This window comes from Musa acuminata, unplaced genomic scaffold, assembly GCF_036884655.1.
Source record: "Musa acuminata AAA Group cultivar baxijiao unplaced genomic scaffold, Cavendish_Baxijiao_AAA HiC_scaffold_595, whole genome shotgun sequence".
Taxonomy (NCBI): Eukaryota; Viridiplantae; Streptophyta; class Magnoliopsida; order Zingiberales; family Musaceae; genus Musa; species Musa acuminata.
Window position 1 is genome coordinate 13285 of NW_027020834.1, and position 18805 is coordinate 32089.

General features: G+C 39.7%; 2 protein-coding genes, 1 long non-coding RNA gene and 1 pseudogene across 3 annotated transcripts; 2 read left to right on the forward strand and 2 right to left on the reverse strand.

The window, feature by feature from the left end:
- Positions 1-875: 875 nt before the first annotated feature.
- LOC135662192 (uncharacterized) lies at positions 876-12187 on the reverse strand. Its single transcript, XR_010507640.1, has 4 exons — positions 11513-12187; positions 1497-1832; positions 1276-1429; positions 876-1160 (listed from the first exon to the last, which is right to left on the reverse strand). It is a non-coding gene; the product is annotated as an uncharacterized LOC135662192 (long non-coding RNA).
- Positions 985-11335, forward strand: LOC135662189 (uncharacterized). Its single transcript, XM_065176609.1, has 6 exons — positions 985-2033; positions 4019-4079; positions 4166-4281; positions 6394-6484; positions 7212-7259; positions 10931-11335. The coding sequence occupies exons 1-6, from the start codon at positions 985-987 to the stop codon at positions 10994-10996; spliced, it is 1431 nt and encodes a 476-aa protein (XP_065032681.1). The 3' UTR covers positions 10997-11335.
- Positions 12188-12757: 570 nt separating the features above from the next.
- Positions 12758-17674, reverse strand: LOC135662191 (uncharacterized; annotated as a pseudogene).
- Positions 17675-18228: 554 nt separating this feature from the next.
- On the forward strand, positions 18229-18603 carry LOC135662188 (uncharacterized). Its single transcript, XM_065176608.1, has one exon. The coding sequence runs from the start codon at positions 18229-18231 to the stop codon at positions 18601-18603; it is 375 nt and encodes a 124-aa protein (XP_065032680.1).
- Positions 18604-18805: the final 202 nt, after the last annotated feature.

The window sequence follows — 18805 nt, forward strand, 5'->3', positions numbered from 1 at the left end:
AGTTCACGCCTGGACTGGTATGTACCACCCGTCTCATACCGATTCTGGTGAAACATCAATCGATGCTCTTAATAACACTGGATGGGTTTGTTTCCTACCATCCTCTTCTTTAAATCATGTTTCCTTACTCATGAAATATTTTGGTTGTAAGATCATTATGTATTACATCGACAAGTAGGGACCTATTGAACATATTGATGGACAATATAAAATCAAATCCTTTTCTGGTGTCAAAGGTGAAATCTATGTTAATAGCATTTGACTTCCCGGATTGGATAATAAATTAATTGCTATGACACTTGAATGGGAATCATTAAAAAAATAACTTTTTTTAATCAATGTAAGGGTGTTTAAATGTTTACTAGGATATGGGACTCTTAATTCCTGTATTTACACTAGATGCATGTATCTCTTTTAAGCCACAGTCTTAACATACATATGGTGAGGTCCATACCTTTTTAAATTAGTGCTATTTCCTTGTCCTGATGTATGTTTGTCTGTCTATCTATGTGTACATATTCAAATTACATGTATATTTATATTGTGTACATGTGTAGACCTATTTATTTTATACACAGGGTCATGTTACAATTTTTCAGTTGACCTTTTGCAATTTCATGTTCCAAGAAACATTTTGCAGGACTGGCTTTCATGTTTTTTCTGGAACAAATTTTAATAAGTTGTGATCTAATTGGAAATATTACAATTTAGATTCTTTTTCTTGTACTGATACGGTAGAGTTCAGGCAAAGTGCTGTGCTGAGGGTGTGCCCACCCTAATTCTTTGGGTTGTTACTAACATGCCTTTGGCACATGCCCTTGCCTGACTCTGCTGGGTTAGTACTTGTATAAGGCATGCCAGCTGCAAGGCTGTCCTTGATCCTCATCCTAGTTATATGACCATTGCCTATTATTTTAATGCATCCAATGAAAATACATCAATATTAAAATCTTGGGGTGGTCACAGAGTGTTGAAGGAGATCAAATGTCTCCAAAACATGAAGAATGCCATTGGAATAGCTTCAGAAATTCCATTTATACTGAGAAGGAAAAATATGAACCATCACCAAATGAGATTGTAGTTTCATCAAGAAGCTGGACGGATGTATCAACTGTCAGTGGCATGTGCTCGAGTTTGAGGCATCAGAGTGAACAGTTTGTCTACAAGAGAAGGAAGTTAAATAGGAACTCAGTTGCTCTTCTCCCTGAAGAATATAATATGGAAAGTAGAAAAAGAAAATTTAGTTCTGAGTCCTGCAGTTGTTCTGAGGATTACCTTTTGGGAATTCGGAAAGCTGATTTTGAGAGAGAGACTGTTGACATTGTTACCGCAGATGTTGAGTCGGTTCCAAGTTCAGGGCTCTGTGGTATATGTTCTGTTGGGAAATTTGAAGTACCATCCAAAGCATCTGATGGGAAGATTTCCAAATCTGCATTTGAGCATCGCTGTAATGTAAATGACGGGTGTTCATCATCAAAATCTAATGTGGAACTTACTTCAACTTTCCTCAAAATAGATATAGAGGATACTGGTGAGTGTTCCTCATCTAATGTCATGGAACTGGTGGGTGAATTTGCATCAGCAAGGGAACTCTGCATCTATGTGCTTAAAACTCATGGACTTCTAGGGAAATCATGTGCTAGCAGCAACTATGCTGCTTCAGAAAGTCTCTGTGATGGCAGTACCAATCTTTCTCAAAAATGCAAAACATGCAGGCTGTTTGATGATCCATTGAAGATGTTAATTTGTGACCACTGTGAAGAAGCATATCATCCGTCCTGTTGCGTTCCTAGAGTAAAAAAGCTTCCTGTGGATGAATGGTATTGTCAGCCCTGCTTCAAAAAGAAACCAAAGCCTTTATTAAGTCAGTCACTTGATACTGAAGGAGAAAACTCCAATCATACAAATCGAATCTCTTGCAGAGGATATTCTATATCATTCATGTTGACAGACAATAAACCTTATACATCTGGAGCTCGAATTGGTAAAGATTTTCAAGTAGAAGTTCCTGACTGCTCTGGTCCAGTTTCCAAGTATGATATTTGGTTCCTCTTATCTTCCAAGTTTTTCAACCTCTTCCTAACATGTTGAATTTTGTATCAGCCGTATTTTGGATTTTTCTTATGTTATTCTTTAAGACCTGATCAATGGCACTCAGTACTCAGTAAGTAGTTCACTAACTAGACTTGCAAAAGTTTGATAGCTGAAGAAAGCCAAAATAACCATGTTTTTTTGTTTAATAGTTTTGGTTCTTGAAGTTTGATGAAGAAATAAAGTAGGCTTAAAGGTTGACTCTATCTTTAGCTAGATGAATAAGCTTGACAATTGTCAAAGTATTTACCCATTATCCATTCATGGTTTGTGAAGAAAACACTACTAGCATGCAAAAGTACTCAGTAAAACTAGACTTGCAAAAGTTTGATAGATGAAGAATGCCAAAATAACCATGTTTTTTTGCTTAATACTTTTGAAGCTTGATGAAGCAATAAAGTAGGCTTAAAGGTTGACTCTATCTTTAGCTAGATGAATAAGCTCAAGCTCCACAATTGTCAAAGTGTTTACCTTTTATCCATTCATGGTTTGTGAAGAAAACACTACTAGCGTGCAGTGTCCTTATCACAAGTATATGATTCTGACAAAAAATCTGATACAAATTGTGTTTTTATGCCTTGATATCTGTGTAGTCAAAAGCGCTAGGCGCTATGGTCCCAAAATGCCTTTGGCATTAGGCGCTTGCCCAAGAAAAGTAGAGGTGCTCCTAAATATTATAATCGACATTTTACTGTTGATTTACTAAGCGCAGAAGGCAATTTCTGTTCACTATAATAAGCAGTTGTTGTTCTCACAAACATAGACAAACAACAAAGCAGGCAACTGATCTAAGTTTAAATTGACAAACAACAATAAAGTCGCAGCGGTGAATGGCAAAGAGGGAGGGGAAAGGGGGGGCGCTTTGGGATGAGGGGGCTGCGGTGAATAAGGCAAAGGTAGGAGGGTGGAGAAGAAGAGAGAGATACTGGGAGGGAGGGGAAGAAGTCATCGTTGCCGCCAGAGGAAGATGTTGCCGCCATCGTCGGAGGAAGACGTCCGCTGTCGCTGGAGGAAGTCATCGCTGGGAAAGAAGGCTATTGTCGTTGTTCACTCTCACATGGTTTCTAGAGGGAGGGGGGGGATTGGGGAGCTGTGGTGAACATAAGAGGGCTGCGGTGAAAGAGCAAAGGTAGGAGGGATGAGGAGAAAAAGAGAGATATACTGGGAGGGAGGGGAAGAAGTCGTTGCTGGCAGAGGAAGACGTTGTTGCGACCATCGAAGGAAGACGTTGCTGTTGCTGCTGGAGGAAGACACTGCCAGGGAAGAAGGCTACTGTTGTCATTTGTCGATGGGAGGAACTCCATCGCCATGCAGGAATGCATTGCAAAAGAGGGTTTTTGAATTAGGATTCTTCTCGCACGTGGTTTCTTGCTTTCTATGATAGATAACTGGTTCAATCAAACTAGTTGTCTTGTGTTTGGTTTGACTTAGGCTCGATGGATAATTGGTTCAATCAAACTAGATAGAATTGTTTGGTTTAACTCAGGATTAACCTAGCTTGAGTTGAACAAGGCAAGCATTTGGCCTACCCAGTACCTGGGCCCAGGCGAGCGCTTGGGCCATGCTTGAGTGAAGATGCCCACCTAGCCTAATAGGTGGGTGCTCGGGCCTCACCTCGCCCAGGTGCCTAGACAAGCGCTCAGGTGCCCAGTGACTTTGCTGCTTGATATGATCAAATATTATTGTCTTCTGTATGCTTTTGTGCTTCAAATGCATTATGTCAAGGAATTGACCACATTGCTTGATTTGAATTTTCTTAGCTTCATGTTTTTTTTTTCTTCTTTCATTTCATTATATCACCAAAAAGATACTCCATGCATTGTTGTGCAAATGGTGTTTAGATGACTTAAAACTTGTCCTCTCTAGCTTCAGTTTGTGGTCCAAGCCTTGATCAGCATTATTTTCTGATGCTTTGTTTTTAATGCAGTGAAGATGATTATTTTGATGAACCCTCTGAAATAGATTCTGCCCATTCAGTAAACTTGAATGTAAGTCATAAAGATCTAGTCTTGATAATCATATATTTGGTACTTTCGAAGACTAATTTGCGCAATGTGTCCCACGCCATTATTAGGGATGGAATGATGGAAAGCCACAGAAACCAAGCAGCATTGGTAATTGGGTCCAGTGCAGGGAGGTTTTGTGCTCAGATGGATCTGATGAGGGGATTGTCTGTGGAAAATGGCGCAGGTGATTTTTTTACTTGTTTCCTACTTTCCTTTATGCTAGTGTCAGGACTTCAGGAGAACGTCTGCCAGTTCTCCAGTAGCTACAGGTGTATAATGATTTTGCTTTGAGGTTTTATCTTTTCACCAAGATAAAGTTTCATGATATATGTTATTTGTTGATGATATAGGTTCGATTAATGGGAGCTAAAAACTACAGATTCTAGGGTATGTAGGAGTTGTGACTTTAGCAATGCCAAGAAAACATGAGAGGATAATTAAGACAAATAAATGAAAAATTCCTACAAGTTTTAAATATGATAGATTTACTAACTGGGAAGAGTATATGGATGAAGAGACTACATATTAAGTTAAATGAGATGGTTAAATTGGAGAGGGTTATAAGAATTTTCTCCAAGTTAATAAAGAAATTTGTATAGGTCAGTTGTAAGGTTAGTAATGATTTAAAGGTCACAATTTTGGACAATTATGAGGAAATGCATACAGTAAATTAATATTGTTGAGGTGCATGTTTGAAATATCTGAAAAATAGTTTATAAATGTTTACATTTGTGAATATTAGGCATAGTTCCAACAAAAATATAAGATGATTGAAAATTATTAGAAAAATATGGAAGTATCTAAAGAAGACTTGTAGAAGCGTAGTTTGACGAGGTAATGACTACTGGTGCGAGGAGAGAGAAACTAAGATATAAAAAAAATTATTAGAAACCATAAACAAAGATTTGATTGCTTTTACTTTGACAATTAAAAAAAGATTCATATTATTGACCATAAATATTTGAGACATTGTGACTTGTTGTTGATGGCAATTGAGATAACTAATGTTGAATGTAAGGGGAACTCCCAATTGTTATGTTCACATGACTATAAATCTCCACCGGATATTTTTATGATTTTATCCATACCTGAGGGTTTCTTTGTCTTAATAATTTGGAACTCCTTTTTGTCTTAATAACTACCTTGTAATCATGTGAATCTATATTGTATGACTTGAGGATTAAAATTTCGTATCGTATCGGTTGCTCAGTACGATACGACATACTGAGCAGTACGCCTAAAAAAAAATACAAATCAATTTTAGTACCGAACGATACTAAATATATAAATATATAATTAATATATAAAAAAAGATATAAGATATATATCTTTTTATATAAAAAAATATAAAGATATAAAGAAGATATGGCATACCGAGCGGTCGCCTCGTCCTTCTTGTCGCGTCGTCTGTGGCCTTCGACGTTAAGGTGGGGAGAAGAAAGATGACATTGACATTGGAAGGTTCGCCGTGCGGCGGCAGTGGACGAAGGAGACCGTTTAGAGATGAAGAAGGTCAGGGTCTTCGTCGCCTTCCTCGCGGCCGCCTCTTCCACTACTCTCGTGGTCGCCTCCCCTGATCCCCACGCCTCCAGCTCTCCCTCCAAAGAGGTATGACTCTCCTCGCAGTTACCTCCTGGATTGGGATCGTCGAGGGAGGGCGGCGTCGGATTGGGATCAAGAAAGGGCGTGGAAGGCAAGTTCGCGTCGAGGTTCGATGGGCTTAGGTTCATCGAGACGCTGGTGATGGCGCATCGGTGACCCCGCAGTACTCTTTCTCGATGCTTCTCCCTTTCTTTCGATGCTTCTCCCTCTTCTTCGAACACACTCTTCTTCCTCACCTCGTCGTAACTAGGCTGATACCGCCTGGTAGCCGGCGGTTCGTGTGCCGGTCAGCCGGTGGATCGGTATGTACTGCCCATACCGGGCAGTACGGAACGGTATTAAAAATCCTGGTATGACTTTGCAACATCGTCGTGTTACTACTACACTTGCTTTCATATCATATTAATCATTTTTGTGTCTCTTAGTGCACTTACAGTATCAAAATCGCATTTAACTGGTCCATTAGATGTTAGTTTCATGTTTGTGTTCATGTTATTTCCTCCATATATATATTTGAAAATTGCAAATCAAAAGTAACTATTTATCTTTAACCAAACGAGAAAGGCTTTATATTCCTAGTTACTTCTAGATTTTATAATTTTGCCTTAAAAACCCTTTTACATTCTTCTGTTTAGGTGTTTCTTGCATGATCTCTGAAATAGCTGAGGAAATAAAATCTCAATTTACATTGCAGGGCACCTCTTTTTGTGGTTCAAAGTGAAGATTGGGATTGCTCTTGTTCTGTTCTTTGGGATCCATTTCATGCTGATTGTGCTGTTCCACAGGTGACTGTTTTTTTTATTCACGCTACTTCAGTTTTTACATTCTTGTATCTGTTATTTGTTTTCTTGATGGTTGTGTAAATTTATGCCTCTTTACAATACTTCAACTTCCAAGTATGCTATGATTCGTATCAACTTGGTAAGATTCTTATCATCTGAATGGAAAGATATTGGTTTCTGAAGGCATCAATTGAAGATTGGCTTCAAAGTAGTAATTCTGTTATATAACTTTTTTTTATTCGTTCTGCAAATTGACTCTTGTTCTTTTGAAGCTTTGCTTGAAAGACTGCACTATTAGTTTGTGACATTGTCTGTTTTTGGACCTGCCTGTTTTGTGACATTGCTAGCTAGCCCGTGGGCCTTTTAGTAATAAACTAAGCTTTTTATTTTTTTATATAAAAATATTTAAATTATCATTTTGAGGATAAACAATAAAGGCAAAGTGGGGCTTCTTGCCTTTTATCAACCATATTGTCTCTACCATCAAAACTTCCATGTGTATGGGCATATAGAAGTTCCGGCTCAAGTGACACATTGGGCATTTATCATGTCCAACTTGTAGAAGCCTGCCCTCATATATGAATTTATATTGCTTCTTTCTCTTTTACCCTTTGTGTTTTATCCTTAAAGCAAACCTGTCGTCCTTAGTGCATGTCTTTCTTCGTACCATATAATTAATGGTTTATCATTTTGGGTCCTTGACCTAAGTTATTCTTTCATATAATTGCAGGAACTGGAAACCGAGGAGGTTCTCAAGCATCTGAAATTTACGAAATGGGTATGTTGGACTCCAATTTTCATAAAGCAAGCCAGTGTCTTATGCAATACCATTGTTGCTTATTCTTGTACTTTTGGTATTATTTCATTTTCTTCTATGCTTAAATGAAAGGTTTTTGGTGAACCATAATTTTATATATTTACCACCTTAGATATAAGCCCTTGATACCTATTTCATGGATAAAAGTGAGGGTAATATAATTGATATGTGGATCTTGTTTAACTTGCTGGTGATAAGACCCTGAAGTCTTATCGTCGCTCTGATACCAAATGATAAGACTCTAAAGTCTTATCGTCACTCTGATACCAATTGATAAGATCCTAAAGTTTTATCGTGGAAGAAAGGGGAGAAATAGGGATGATAATGATCGCTTCGAGGGGATCGGCCTCCTTGATCGCTTTGAGGGGATCAGCCCTCCTTGATCACTTCGAGGGGATCGACCTCCTAGGGTTTGTCCACAGAGTGGCATAATATTTCATTGATTGATTGATTCCTTAAAGAAAGGGTTACATCACTATTTATAGAGTTCCACCCAGAGTCCATCAGGACTTGAACTCTAATAATAAATAAATATTAAATAAACCTCTACTTGACTCTAACTGAACCAAACCGACTCAATAAACAACCGAACTAAATAGACTCGATAAACATTATTCAAAAGCTTAGAAAAAAGGTCTTAACAGTTCCTCCCTCTTCAAATCAGCCTTGTCCTCAAGGTTGAGCAGCATCAATCTCGGGGAGCTTCTCTTTCAGCACTTTAGCCATAGACTATTTGCAACGTATCACAACCTGTTGATCAAGTAAGTATGGTCTCCACTCTTTGATAGTGTAAGCAACAGGTCGGTCTTTCAGTGTAGTAATCGTTGCAAGAAACTTTTGGCCCTGTATAATCAATTTTATCTTTGAACCTTTGCTATCACAAGTGAAAATCCGTCCATCAACGATCTTTACTTCGAATCTGTCATAGTCTTCAATGTGGTGGGCCAATCGATCAACAGGCTCACTATCCATAAAATTGTTAGTGCTACCAGTATCAATCAAAACTATAACAGGTTGATGTTCCAGAGTTTCGCCAACTTCCATAGTTTGCGGGTTAGAGTAGTCGGCTAATGTATGCATTGTATGTATAGTAGGTTCAACATCTTCATTAGAATTTATACCTTCATGATCGGAGTCTATATTCTTAGCTTTCGGTTCCTCTCCAATTAGTTCAATCATCAGAAGTTGCCCTTGTTTACATCGGTGCTTCATACTCCACTTTTCATTATAGTACAAACCCTTTGCTGATCTCTCCTCATACAGGCGTGCAAATGAAATCGCAGCTATCATGGTGCGGGGTTGACGAGCTTTAACTTCACATCGAATCTCCGAATTAAGCCCTTCAATAAATGTATCCAGAAGCTGTCGTTCAAAGTTCAAACCAATCTCTAGCTTGATTTGATAATATTTCAAATCTACTTTGATATTCCAACACCGTAGAAGTTCGATGAATTTTGGCGAGCTGGCCATCAATATTTTTATATTCGGATGGGCCAAATCGAACAAGAAGCTCTCTTTTGAACTTCTCCCACGAAGGAACTCCGTAGACAGTTTTATACCAATCGTACCACTGGAGTGCATCTCCCTCAAGCTAGATTGAGGCCACTTCTACCTTGGATTCTTCTGGGGTTATGTGAAAATGAAAAAAAATTTCTGCCTTAGAGATCCAATTGGTCAGATCTCTATATTTCCATCTCGAAAATTCCACCTTCATGTGTGAGTAATTTGTGTCACAATCTTGGGGCCCTTTTCCTGTATTTTCAGATTTGTGCAACGTAGAACTTGAGCTCCCATCTTGTTGAAATTTGCTAAGGCTCCCCAGTAAGTCCTTTTTGAAATCATTAAGTATTTCTTGCAACCGGTTCTCAATTCTAATTTCCAATGCTTTCATTTGTGCTTTCACTGAGTTATTGGTGGCCATTTCGTAAGACTGCATATCTGTAATCTCAACTCTTGTTTATGATGTCAAGACTAGGGCATAAATCACTGCCCTATTCGGTGCTGTTGTTGTGATGCAATCGGTGGTAGTACTATTGGAATGAAGGGTTGCTGCGAGGATGCAGGGATGTAGCTGCGTTCGCTGCGTGGGAGGCAACGATGCTTGCTGTGGTCGTTGCGTGGAGGGATCGCTACTGTTAAGAGCTGGGAGGCAACGATGGTGGTGCGGTTGGGGGCAGCGTCGCCAAGGGCCTGTCACTACGGTGGTTGCAACGGTGCGGATGGAAGGCAGCGTTGCTTTGTCTCTACCGCACTGCGGAAGGAGGCGTTGGTGACGCTGAGGGATCGTGTGCGGTTGAGGACGCGATGGTGTCGTTGAAGCGGCCGAGGTTGAGAAGAGGAGTCGGTGCGTGCGTTGCCGAGGTTGAAGCGGCCGCACAAGAGCTTGCTGCGTGTGCTGTTGGAGGGCGGCTGCGGTGGCGTTGCCGAGGTTGAGGCTGCAGTGGAAAATAGGAATCGACGGTGGCAGGCTGGGTGGCGAGCAGCGTCGTCGCTGGCTGTGGCTTTTTCTTCCTCTCTTGTTTCTTCTTCTTTTTTTTTTTTTTTGAACAAAATGGGGCAGCGAGGAGGTCGAGCGGTGGTCGAAGGTCGCTGGTCGGGGAGAAGCAGCGACGGTGGTCGAACGTCGTTGGTCGGGGAGAAGCAACGATGATGGTCGAGAAAGAGTTGCCTTGTAGTGGTGGTGGGGAAGAAGGGAAGCAAGGCTGCGATGTGCTGCGCCAAGGCTCGTTGCTCTGATACCAAATGATAAAACCTTAAAGTCTTATCGTCGCTTTGATACCAAATGATAAGACCCTAAAGTCTTATCGTCGCTCTGATACCAAATGATAAAGACTCTAAAGTCTTATCGTCGCTCTGATACCAATTGATAAGACCCTAAAGTCTTATCGTGGAAGAAAGGGGAGAAATAGGAATGATAATGATCGCTTCGAGGGGATCGGCCTCCTTAATCGCTTCGAGGGGATCGGCCCTCTTTGATCACTTCGAGAGGATCGGCCTCCTAGGGTTTATCCACAGAGTGGAATAACATTTCATCGATTGATTGATTCCTTAAAGAAAGGGTTACATCACTATTTATAGAGTTCCACCTAGAGTCCATCAGGACTTGAACTCTAATAATAAATAAATATTAAATAAATCTCTACTTGATTCTAACTGAACCAAACTGACTCAATAAATAACTGAACCAAACTGACTCAATAAACATTAACTGTTGAGCTGTTTCCTCTAGGGAGCTGAGGTGGGTTTTTTTTTCTTTGTTTTTTATAATTTTCTTATGTAACAAATTGGGATAATCAACCCATTTTCTGTTTTAAAAAAAAACAACTAGCACTAAGGAATCCAACTAGATGGAAAAGTTGCATTTTTCCTCTTCCAGCAAATCCATTGCCTCGTAAGGTGAGGCTTGAGGCCACTCTCAAGCTTTGACACCCCCAGGAGGTTAATTGATGTTGCATCCATTTGACTAAATGCGACAGTTGGTGCTTTTAATTCAACAACTTGAATTTGACTTATGTTAATGTGTTGGCTGAGTTGAGCGTCTAATAATGTTTAGTTTATTTGATTTGTAGCGAAATTAATTATTTTACACTTAATCTATATTTCCATCTCATATTATATGAAATTCCATGCAGCTGAGGTCTCGTCTGATGGCTAAGTCCAGAAACCAACTCCATTTAAAGTCACAGCTCCGAAGGTAATGCTCTGTTGTCATGCAAGGGATGATGACACAAGTTTCATTTTTTGTTGTGATCTCATAGTTGAAGAGCTTTCTTCTGTGAAGGGTATTTCACATCTTTTGATCCCTTTCAGTTTGTTGTACATCCCAGTCATTTATAGGATCCTACTCAGATACAACCACGACCAGTTTTGAGCAATTCAACAGTCAAGGACTGTTGTGATTGTTTCTGTTCAGTGCCATTGTATATAGAAGAGGAAGTAGTTCTAATATGCACCAACTATGCTAGTAGTGGCATGGATTCTTCAGTTTGTCTCTCAAGCTTATATCATGAATCAGTTCAATGCTTTTGACTTGGGTATTTTTGCCGGTCTCTCTACAAAGACCCTGAGTGAAGTTATTGCCATGAAAATACCTTACATCTTAACAATTGAGCTTGTAGAGCAATTTAGTTATGGCCTTTTCTTTAGGGTAGGTTTTGTGCAACATGATCGTTTATGTGGCAGTACAGCCTTAGTAGTAGTAATTGTTGACTGACCTGAGTCTCAAAGAGGATACCGATGAAGCCGGTTTTTGTCAACTTGGATCAGTTAGCTGAACTGGCATCAGTTTCTTATTGAGAAAAAACCATGTCAGAGGTAATGGTAGAATACTGGAGCATCGGCCACATTGATAATCTGTCCTGCAAAAAAAAAAAAAAAGGCTGATGTGGCAATCTGCCATTGACAGATTGTTATTAGTGGATCAGTGGGAAACATGATATAGACCTAAATTAATGCTTCTATTATTTGAATAATGATGTCTTGAAATCTCCAAAAATGTCAGAAGAGATAGTGAAGCTGAGTAGCAGACTGGATAGCATGATAATGTTGTGTAGCATTAGAATATGCATTTAGACCAGACATATTCCTGTCATCTTGCAGATATCCTTAGCGCACTGCTTCTCCAGTAAAGTGTTATGTAGAAACAACAAACAAAATTGGTTAATTTTGCTGTTACTGACTGCATATGGAAAAAGTGCAACATAGTTTATTTATTTATCCTGATTTCATTCCCTCTTTTAATGTGTGAATGTATGCCTCATCATAATTCTTAGCCAGCAGTTCCGAACTGATCCATTGTGCCATGCACCCTCAAAAGACCCGCACATTTATTTGCTCTCTGGTTGTACTAAATTTCAGAATGTAGTTTCAGTATTTCTACAATATTTAAGAGGATATGTCATATATTCTTATGATTGTTGCCAAAACTGCTATCAACTCCCATCCAAAACCCAGTCTTCAATCGATTTGCGGGCAGAAAAATGCAAACAGAATGTAGTTAGCACTGCAGCACAGAAAAAGCAAGCATGTGAAAAGTATAATTTAATTGCAGGGACACATCTTAACAATCACTCACAGTCATTATATTTATTTCACAGCAGTAAATGAGATTGATTGGAAGGGTAGCTTCGTCCTTACAGAAAATAGTAAGTTTGCCATGGTACAACAACATATGTTCCCAAGTAATTCATACACTATAGAACAGCAACAATACCATAATATTCCAATTTATTGGATGTAATTCAGCTTAATCTACAGATGCTGAAGCAACTTATTAAACGCAGTCCTGCGAAGGTGAAGCTTCGAGTTACAGTTTATAATTGTTAGCAAGGACCACTCAGTAGCAAGGTAGCTTACAGGCATCAGTATGACTACAGCACAGACAAAGGCAGAAATTTACTTGTGTACTGGTGAACAATGCTGTTTTTGCCATAAAAACACAAAGTTTGAATCAGAGGCAATGTTAAACACTTGAACTTGTGACAATATATAGGAAAGGAGAACAGCAATCTACTGTTTTTTTCCAATTTATATTGCAGTTTTTGCAAATAAACTATAAGCAAGTTGGCTTAGGGAAGTAGAAAAGGAATGCAGGTATCCATCTCTAGCCTTCCCTGTAAATGCTCTTCAATCCTGACAATAAGAAAATGAAATCAAGTGAGGTCCAAACTGAATGATGCAGACTCGGAGCGTAGTGGATATGAATGATACTCGACATTGATACCACAATCGATTGATTAACTTTTCATAGTGCTTTGTGGATGCCTGTAGCTCATATTCGATCATGTTCAAGAAATATTTTCATCCTTGCTATGGAGAATTCAGTGAAAATAGAGGTGAAAACGCAAATATAAGGTCTTAAAAATGAAGTTGGCATCCTTTGAACAGTAAGCAGATTGGCAGATCCCCGTGTGAAGGTGAGCCGATGCAAATGGAGATCTATCATAAAGCAGATTAAAATTCAGATATACCCATTTATGTTTCTAGATGCATGCTAATTTTGAGCTTAATCTGAAAAACAGCAGCTTGACAGTATGCCAGAAAATTAATGCGAAAAAATTCACACGAAAAATAATGTCTGATAGAAATCTCATACATTTAAGATGACTAGTATTTATCAAGAAAGTATCCTTTGTAATATACGTATCACAAGGAATAGGGTAAACATTTCCAATATTCATCCCTGCCTTTGTTATCTCCTCCTGCAGACTGTAGACTGTACATAATCATCGTTGCAGTCTATATACTGACTCGTCTATGTTAAAACATTCAGGTGGTTGGCATCTTGTACTAGGTAATAAAAAAAATGCTGACTTGGGTATGGGGAATCAAAATAAGCTAAACATTGAAATTATTCAATTTTACTCCTTTTTCCCCTCTCTTAGACCCATATTGCATCATTTATTTGGCTGAAGAAGTTGTTTGATATTTTAGAGCCTAAACATGACAGATCTGTTTAGATATTCATGGAGTTTTCCAATAAAATTCTCATAGTGACCCTTTTTTCACTTCTGCAGCATCAATTCCTCCTGATCAATTCATCAAAATGAATCCTCATTATTTTAATATCCACAATAATTCAATACCCGGAGGTAGACGGAAGCAAATGAAAAAGTAAAGGATGAGAAAATAAAGAAATATAATGGTGTGAATGGGAAAGAGGAAGGATTCCAACAAAAGAGATGTATCACTGACTCATGTGGTCAAGATTTGCCCAGCTAGCTAACCCTACCTTTTTTTTTTATTTTACAAAAGATAAGTGATGAAGGTAGGATTCGAACACATGACCTTACGATAAACTATCAATGTCTTTACCAACTAAGTTAGCTAACATCTTTAAAATTGTGTCAATTGAGGTTTTGAACCCTCAACCTTTGTCAACAGGGTTTGATACACCACCGGACCTTAAACAACCCATGTTTAAGGTGTATTATATATATATACAACCTTAGCTAATCCTACTCCATCCTTGCATATATACAAACCAGCACAACCTTGCATAAGTTATCACGTAAATTCAGCAAATATTTAATAAGAAGGCAGCTACATGTGTCATGCACAAATGAACTCATGTAGCTCTCAGGTGGCTGCATCAAAGCACAAATGAACTACAATGCCTTCTTGTATAACATCGATGATAGGTCAATCATAATTATTAAACCTAAAACTTCAAATGCTAAAGCAAAATAAAAGAAATGGGGAAATAACATATAAGTTTGTATTCTTAATGAGAAAACAAATCGAAGAAGGAATCAAGCCTATGCTAGGGAAGATGAAGGGAGATCTCCATAACAGGGGACTCGCCCACTATATTAGGACAAGATCATATCAAGCATGGCCAAACAAGAGGGTAGGAAGGACATATGATATATGACACATGTTCTGAATGCATTGTGTCACCAACTTTTGAGGCAGATGGAAGTTTTTCATGTTTCAACTCTTGAACTTACAGAGTTTCCATATATATAAAAGCAATAATTTTTTCATCAATTCCTACATCAATGTCTTTTGTTATAAAATGATCTCTCTGCAGTTCAAAAGATGAAAGGATTTCCAATAGAATACACAGAAAATGGAAAATGGAAAATTTTCCAGTCAAGTTACTAAATTGCCTTTTGAGGCCTGCATCCATTATCCATTTCTCGGCCTTCTCATGCCAACTGCTTTCAGTTTCACAACTATTTTTAAATCACCTAATTTACGATGCTTAAGAGCAGGTTCATTTATTCAACAACTTGGTGATGCTCAAAATTTCAAGTTCCTCAGTTTATAGTCAACTGATTTCAAAAGACTTAGACATGGCTCCCAGGATTAGCCTAATCTACATAAATAATAAGAAATATTTCACTTAACCATACAACTGATGTTCCATATTCCAACACTATTCCTCTGTTAGAAAATTTCTCAGATTTTTCTTCTAACCAATCTTAGAGGGTCAACACAAAAAAGCGAAAAAAAAAAAAAATTGTAACATGGGAAGAACATTTCCAGTCAAGTTACTAGAAAAACCTTGAATGCTTGTGTCCATGATCATATTTTGACCTTCCCATGCCAACTTTTATTCAACTTCATGCCCACTCCTAACCTACCCAGGGTATCATGTTGTTTTCGATCTCTGATCATCAAATTTATGACACTCGACAAGGGAATTCACTTCTTATTTTATAGCTGTTTATTTGGTCAGTAATACTTCTTGAAAAGCACCTGTTTGCTTCATACCAAGGCTTCTCTTCCCTTGTTTTCTCAGTTCATCACCTGCAAGCAAACACAGACCAATGCTTCATATAGATAAAACATCATAAACTCCTTTAAAGGTTCACTTAAGCCAGCAAATCAACACAGTTGGGGAAATTAGGTCCAGCAGCAAAGGCAAGATGACTGATCAACTGAACATTGTTGCATGAGCAGCTTCCAACAGTCCATGATTCGCTTTCAGATTATTATCACTAGCTTTAAAGCAACAGTTTTAGTCCAACAACAGATTCATTTTACAACTTAGACTGCACACCCAGGCAAGGATGCATGTGCAGTACAAGCAACTTTCCTAATGATACTCAAGTTTATAATTTCTCCAAGTCTTGGTCAATTTATATTGCAAGTATTTGATGTTGACTCCCTGACATGACGAGTCAAATCTATGTAATCAGCAATTCACTCCCAATTCTTGCTCCTCTCTAATAAACGTTCTCACATATTGTCTAAGACTCTAAAAGCTCTTTAAGAGTCAAATAGGGTTTTTTAGGGCTAATCATAAATTATCTCATGTAGTTAGACTTCTTTAACATCCCTGTCCCTATACTTAAAAAATTTATATTAGAATCGCTATAGTTATGAAAGTGAAACATCTAGCTCTATTTACCCTAAAGCTGTCGGTTTTACTGACGAAAGCACGAAAACGATAGACAAAAAAGTAATTTCAATATCTCAATTACGTTTTCAATGGTGGCGAACGACGACGCCACTAGGGGTCACGGGTGACTATTGTGGGTGAGTTGGAAGAGCAATGACGAGAGGTGATGCAAAGGGAGAGGAGGAAGAAGACAATGTAGATGTCGACGCTCTATATCTGCATCGGAGTCACTCGACAACTGCGTCAGCATCGACGCAAATGCATAGCGGTGCTGCCCTTCCTTGCATCGTTGTCGACACCAACGCAAATGTATAACAGTGTCGCCCTTCTTTGCATTGTTGTTGACGCCGACACAGATGTCGAGCGGTGCCACCCTTGCCCGCATCATTGTTGGTGCCGATGCAGATGCAGAGCAATGTCGTTTTACATCTACATCTGCGTCAGTGCCGACGCAGTTACCGAGCAACATCGATACAGATGCAGAGCGTCGACATCTGCGTCGTACTCTTCCTCCTCTCCCTTTGCCTCCATCTCTCATCGTTGATCTTTTTCTTCATCCACAATAATCACCCACGACCCTCAACAACGTCATCATCTGCCACCATCGAATATGTAATTGGGATATTGAAATTATTTTTTTGTCCATCATTTTCATATTTTCTTCGGTAAAATCGACGATGTTAAGGTAAATGAAGTTAGATATTTCACTTTCATAACTGTATAGATTCATTATAAATTTTTTGAGTTTAGAGATCGGGATATCAAAGAGTTCTAACTACATGAGATAATTTATAATTTGCCCGGTTTGTTAGCAGTAGTGGAAATCCTATCTCACAAAACAGCATAATGATCGCTTAAAATATTCCATTGTTCATGGGCAAATTAAATCCGTACGATGGATGAATGTATAGTCCTCGTAGAAACAACATTAAATAGGCAAACAAAACCAACAAACTCTGAATTATTGGTTCTTACTTCAACTTCAAGAATAAAGAAAAACTGATATTTAAGGTGCAGGGTTCTGAGCTCGACCTGGGTGGATCGGGAGGAGGCGGCGACCGCGATCAGTGATGACCGCCGCCGGCGTGCCGCTGCTGGTGCTCGCGGTGGTGGCGTTCCTCGGGGAGGGCGACAAGGTAGGATAAGATCATGCCCCCGAAGCAGACGTGGTAGAGGGGCTCGATGGAGCTGGTCTCGATGTGGTTCTCGATGTAGCGATCCCCCGAAGCAGCTTCGGTTTCAGGTACGAGGGCAGTTCCCTCACCTTCATCATCCCCTTGATCTCGTTGTAGAACGCCCGCAACGCCATCGGAGCGAGAACCTTCAACGCTCGGAACCGTAGCCCTAGAAATCGAGATCGCGCTCTCTTTCGAGGAAGAGATGAGAGACGCTCCAACTGTCCGCATATAAAAATGGCGGAAGCCTACGAATGGGACGTTACCGTCACTCCGTTAACGGCGACGTCAACGTTAACAGTTCGGCACGCGGGGCCCACGTTGACTTCTCAAACCCGACCTCACCGAGTCAGATGAGTTGACGCTCGTGCGTGCTCGACGCCAGCAGCTCAGGTCCATGTGATGGTGTCCCGATCCCATTCAAATCCTCCTCTTTGACTGTGAAACCTTTCAGCATCCTTCCACTTAACCTAACAACAAACACACCGATCACAGAGGCTTTATTATAATAATATCACCTATGAATAATAATAATAATAATAATAATAATAATAAAATACTTGATATAATCAAAATATTTTCTTTATACATGATGCATATAGATTATCTGATAAAACATAAATCCTTGCCTAATTGGATAATCAAAATTTCAAAATAGATTATAATATTTGGATAATTAATCGGTATAAAACATAAATCGTTGCCCTATAAACGAAAAGTCTGCATGCAATGAATGCTTAATGACGCTGTTACATCTCGCCGATGTTTTCTACGGTAACCGTGGGTCCCTTCCCATCCCCGATTCCTTCTCCAATCCTTACGGCCCACCACGCGCCGCCACCTCCTCCCTATGTCTATGCATCCCCTCCCCTCTTTGCTCCCATCTGCTCTTTTGTGACTCGATCGAATGGCTCGATTTCTTTCTTTCCCAGCCCTATTCCAGTCTCCGCGCCGCCTCCTTCCCGCCGCCCTCCGCCTCTCCCTCCGCCACCGCTCCAGCCGCACGGCGTTCCTGGCGGATACCGTGGTCGACGCCGAGGATTCCGGATCGGAATCGAGCTCGGGATCCGGATCCGATTCTGGCGAACGCGATGCCCGCTTGATGCCCCCCGTTGACGACGCCATCCAAAGCATGGTCGCCCAACACTACGCCCCCGATTGGCTCCCCTTCGTCCCCGGCGCCTCCTACTGGGCCCCGCCCCAGAATCACCCCTTCGTCCTCGTGGAGGTCGTCACCGGGCTCGAGGATTTCAATCTGTCGCATCCGCTCTCCTCGGATTAGATGATATCGTTTAGCAACGAGCGTGGTTGGCTCTCATCGGCCGAAGGTGAGCAACAAGATGTTTAAAGAGTATTTTTGCTCTTCAACTGTGATATAATCTAAAGTTTAGAAATTTAGTTTCTTTATCGAAATTTGCCGTAAGATAAAACAGAAAAAAAAAAAAAAAGAGAGGTTGCGTAAGGTTGCAACCCCTCTTCGTGCC

Bases quoted from the DNA above. Each gene is read 5' to 3' on its own strand.
- LOC135662189 (XM_065176609.1), top strand. From the start codon at position 985: ATGTCTCCAAAACATGAAGAATGCCATTGGAATAGCTTCAGAAATTCC. The intron at 2,034-4,018 runs GTATGATATTTG...TTTTTAATGCAG, and splicing joins TGCTCTGGTCCAGTTTCCAA to TGAAGATGATTATTTTGATG. The intron at 6,485-7,211 runs GTGACTGTTTTT...ATATAATTGCAG, and splicing joins CTGATTGTGCTGTTCCACAG to GAACTGGAAACCGAGGAGGT.
- LOC135662188 (XM_065176608.1), top strand. From the start codon at position 18,229: ATGGCTCGATTTCTTTCTTTCCCAGCCCTATTCCAGTCTCCGCGCCGC.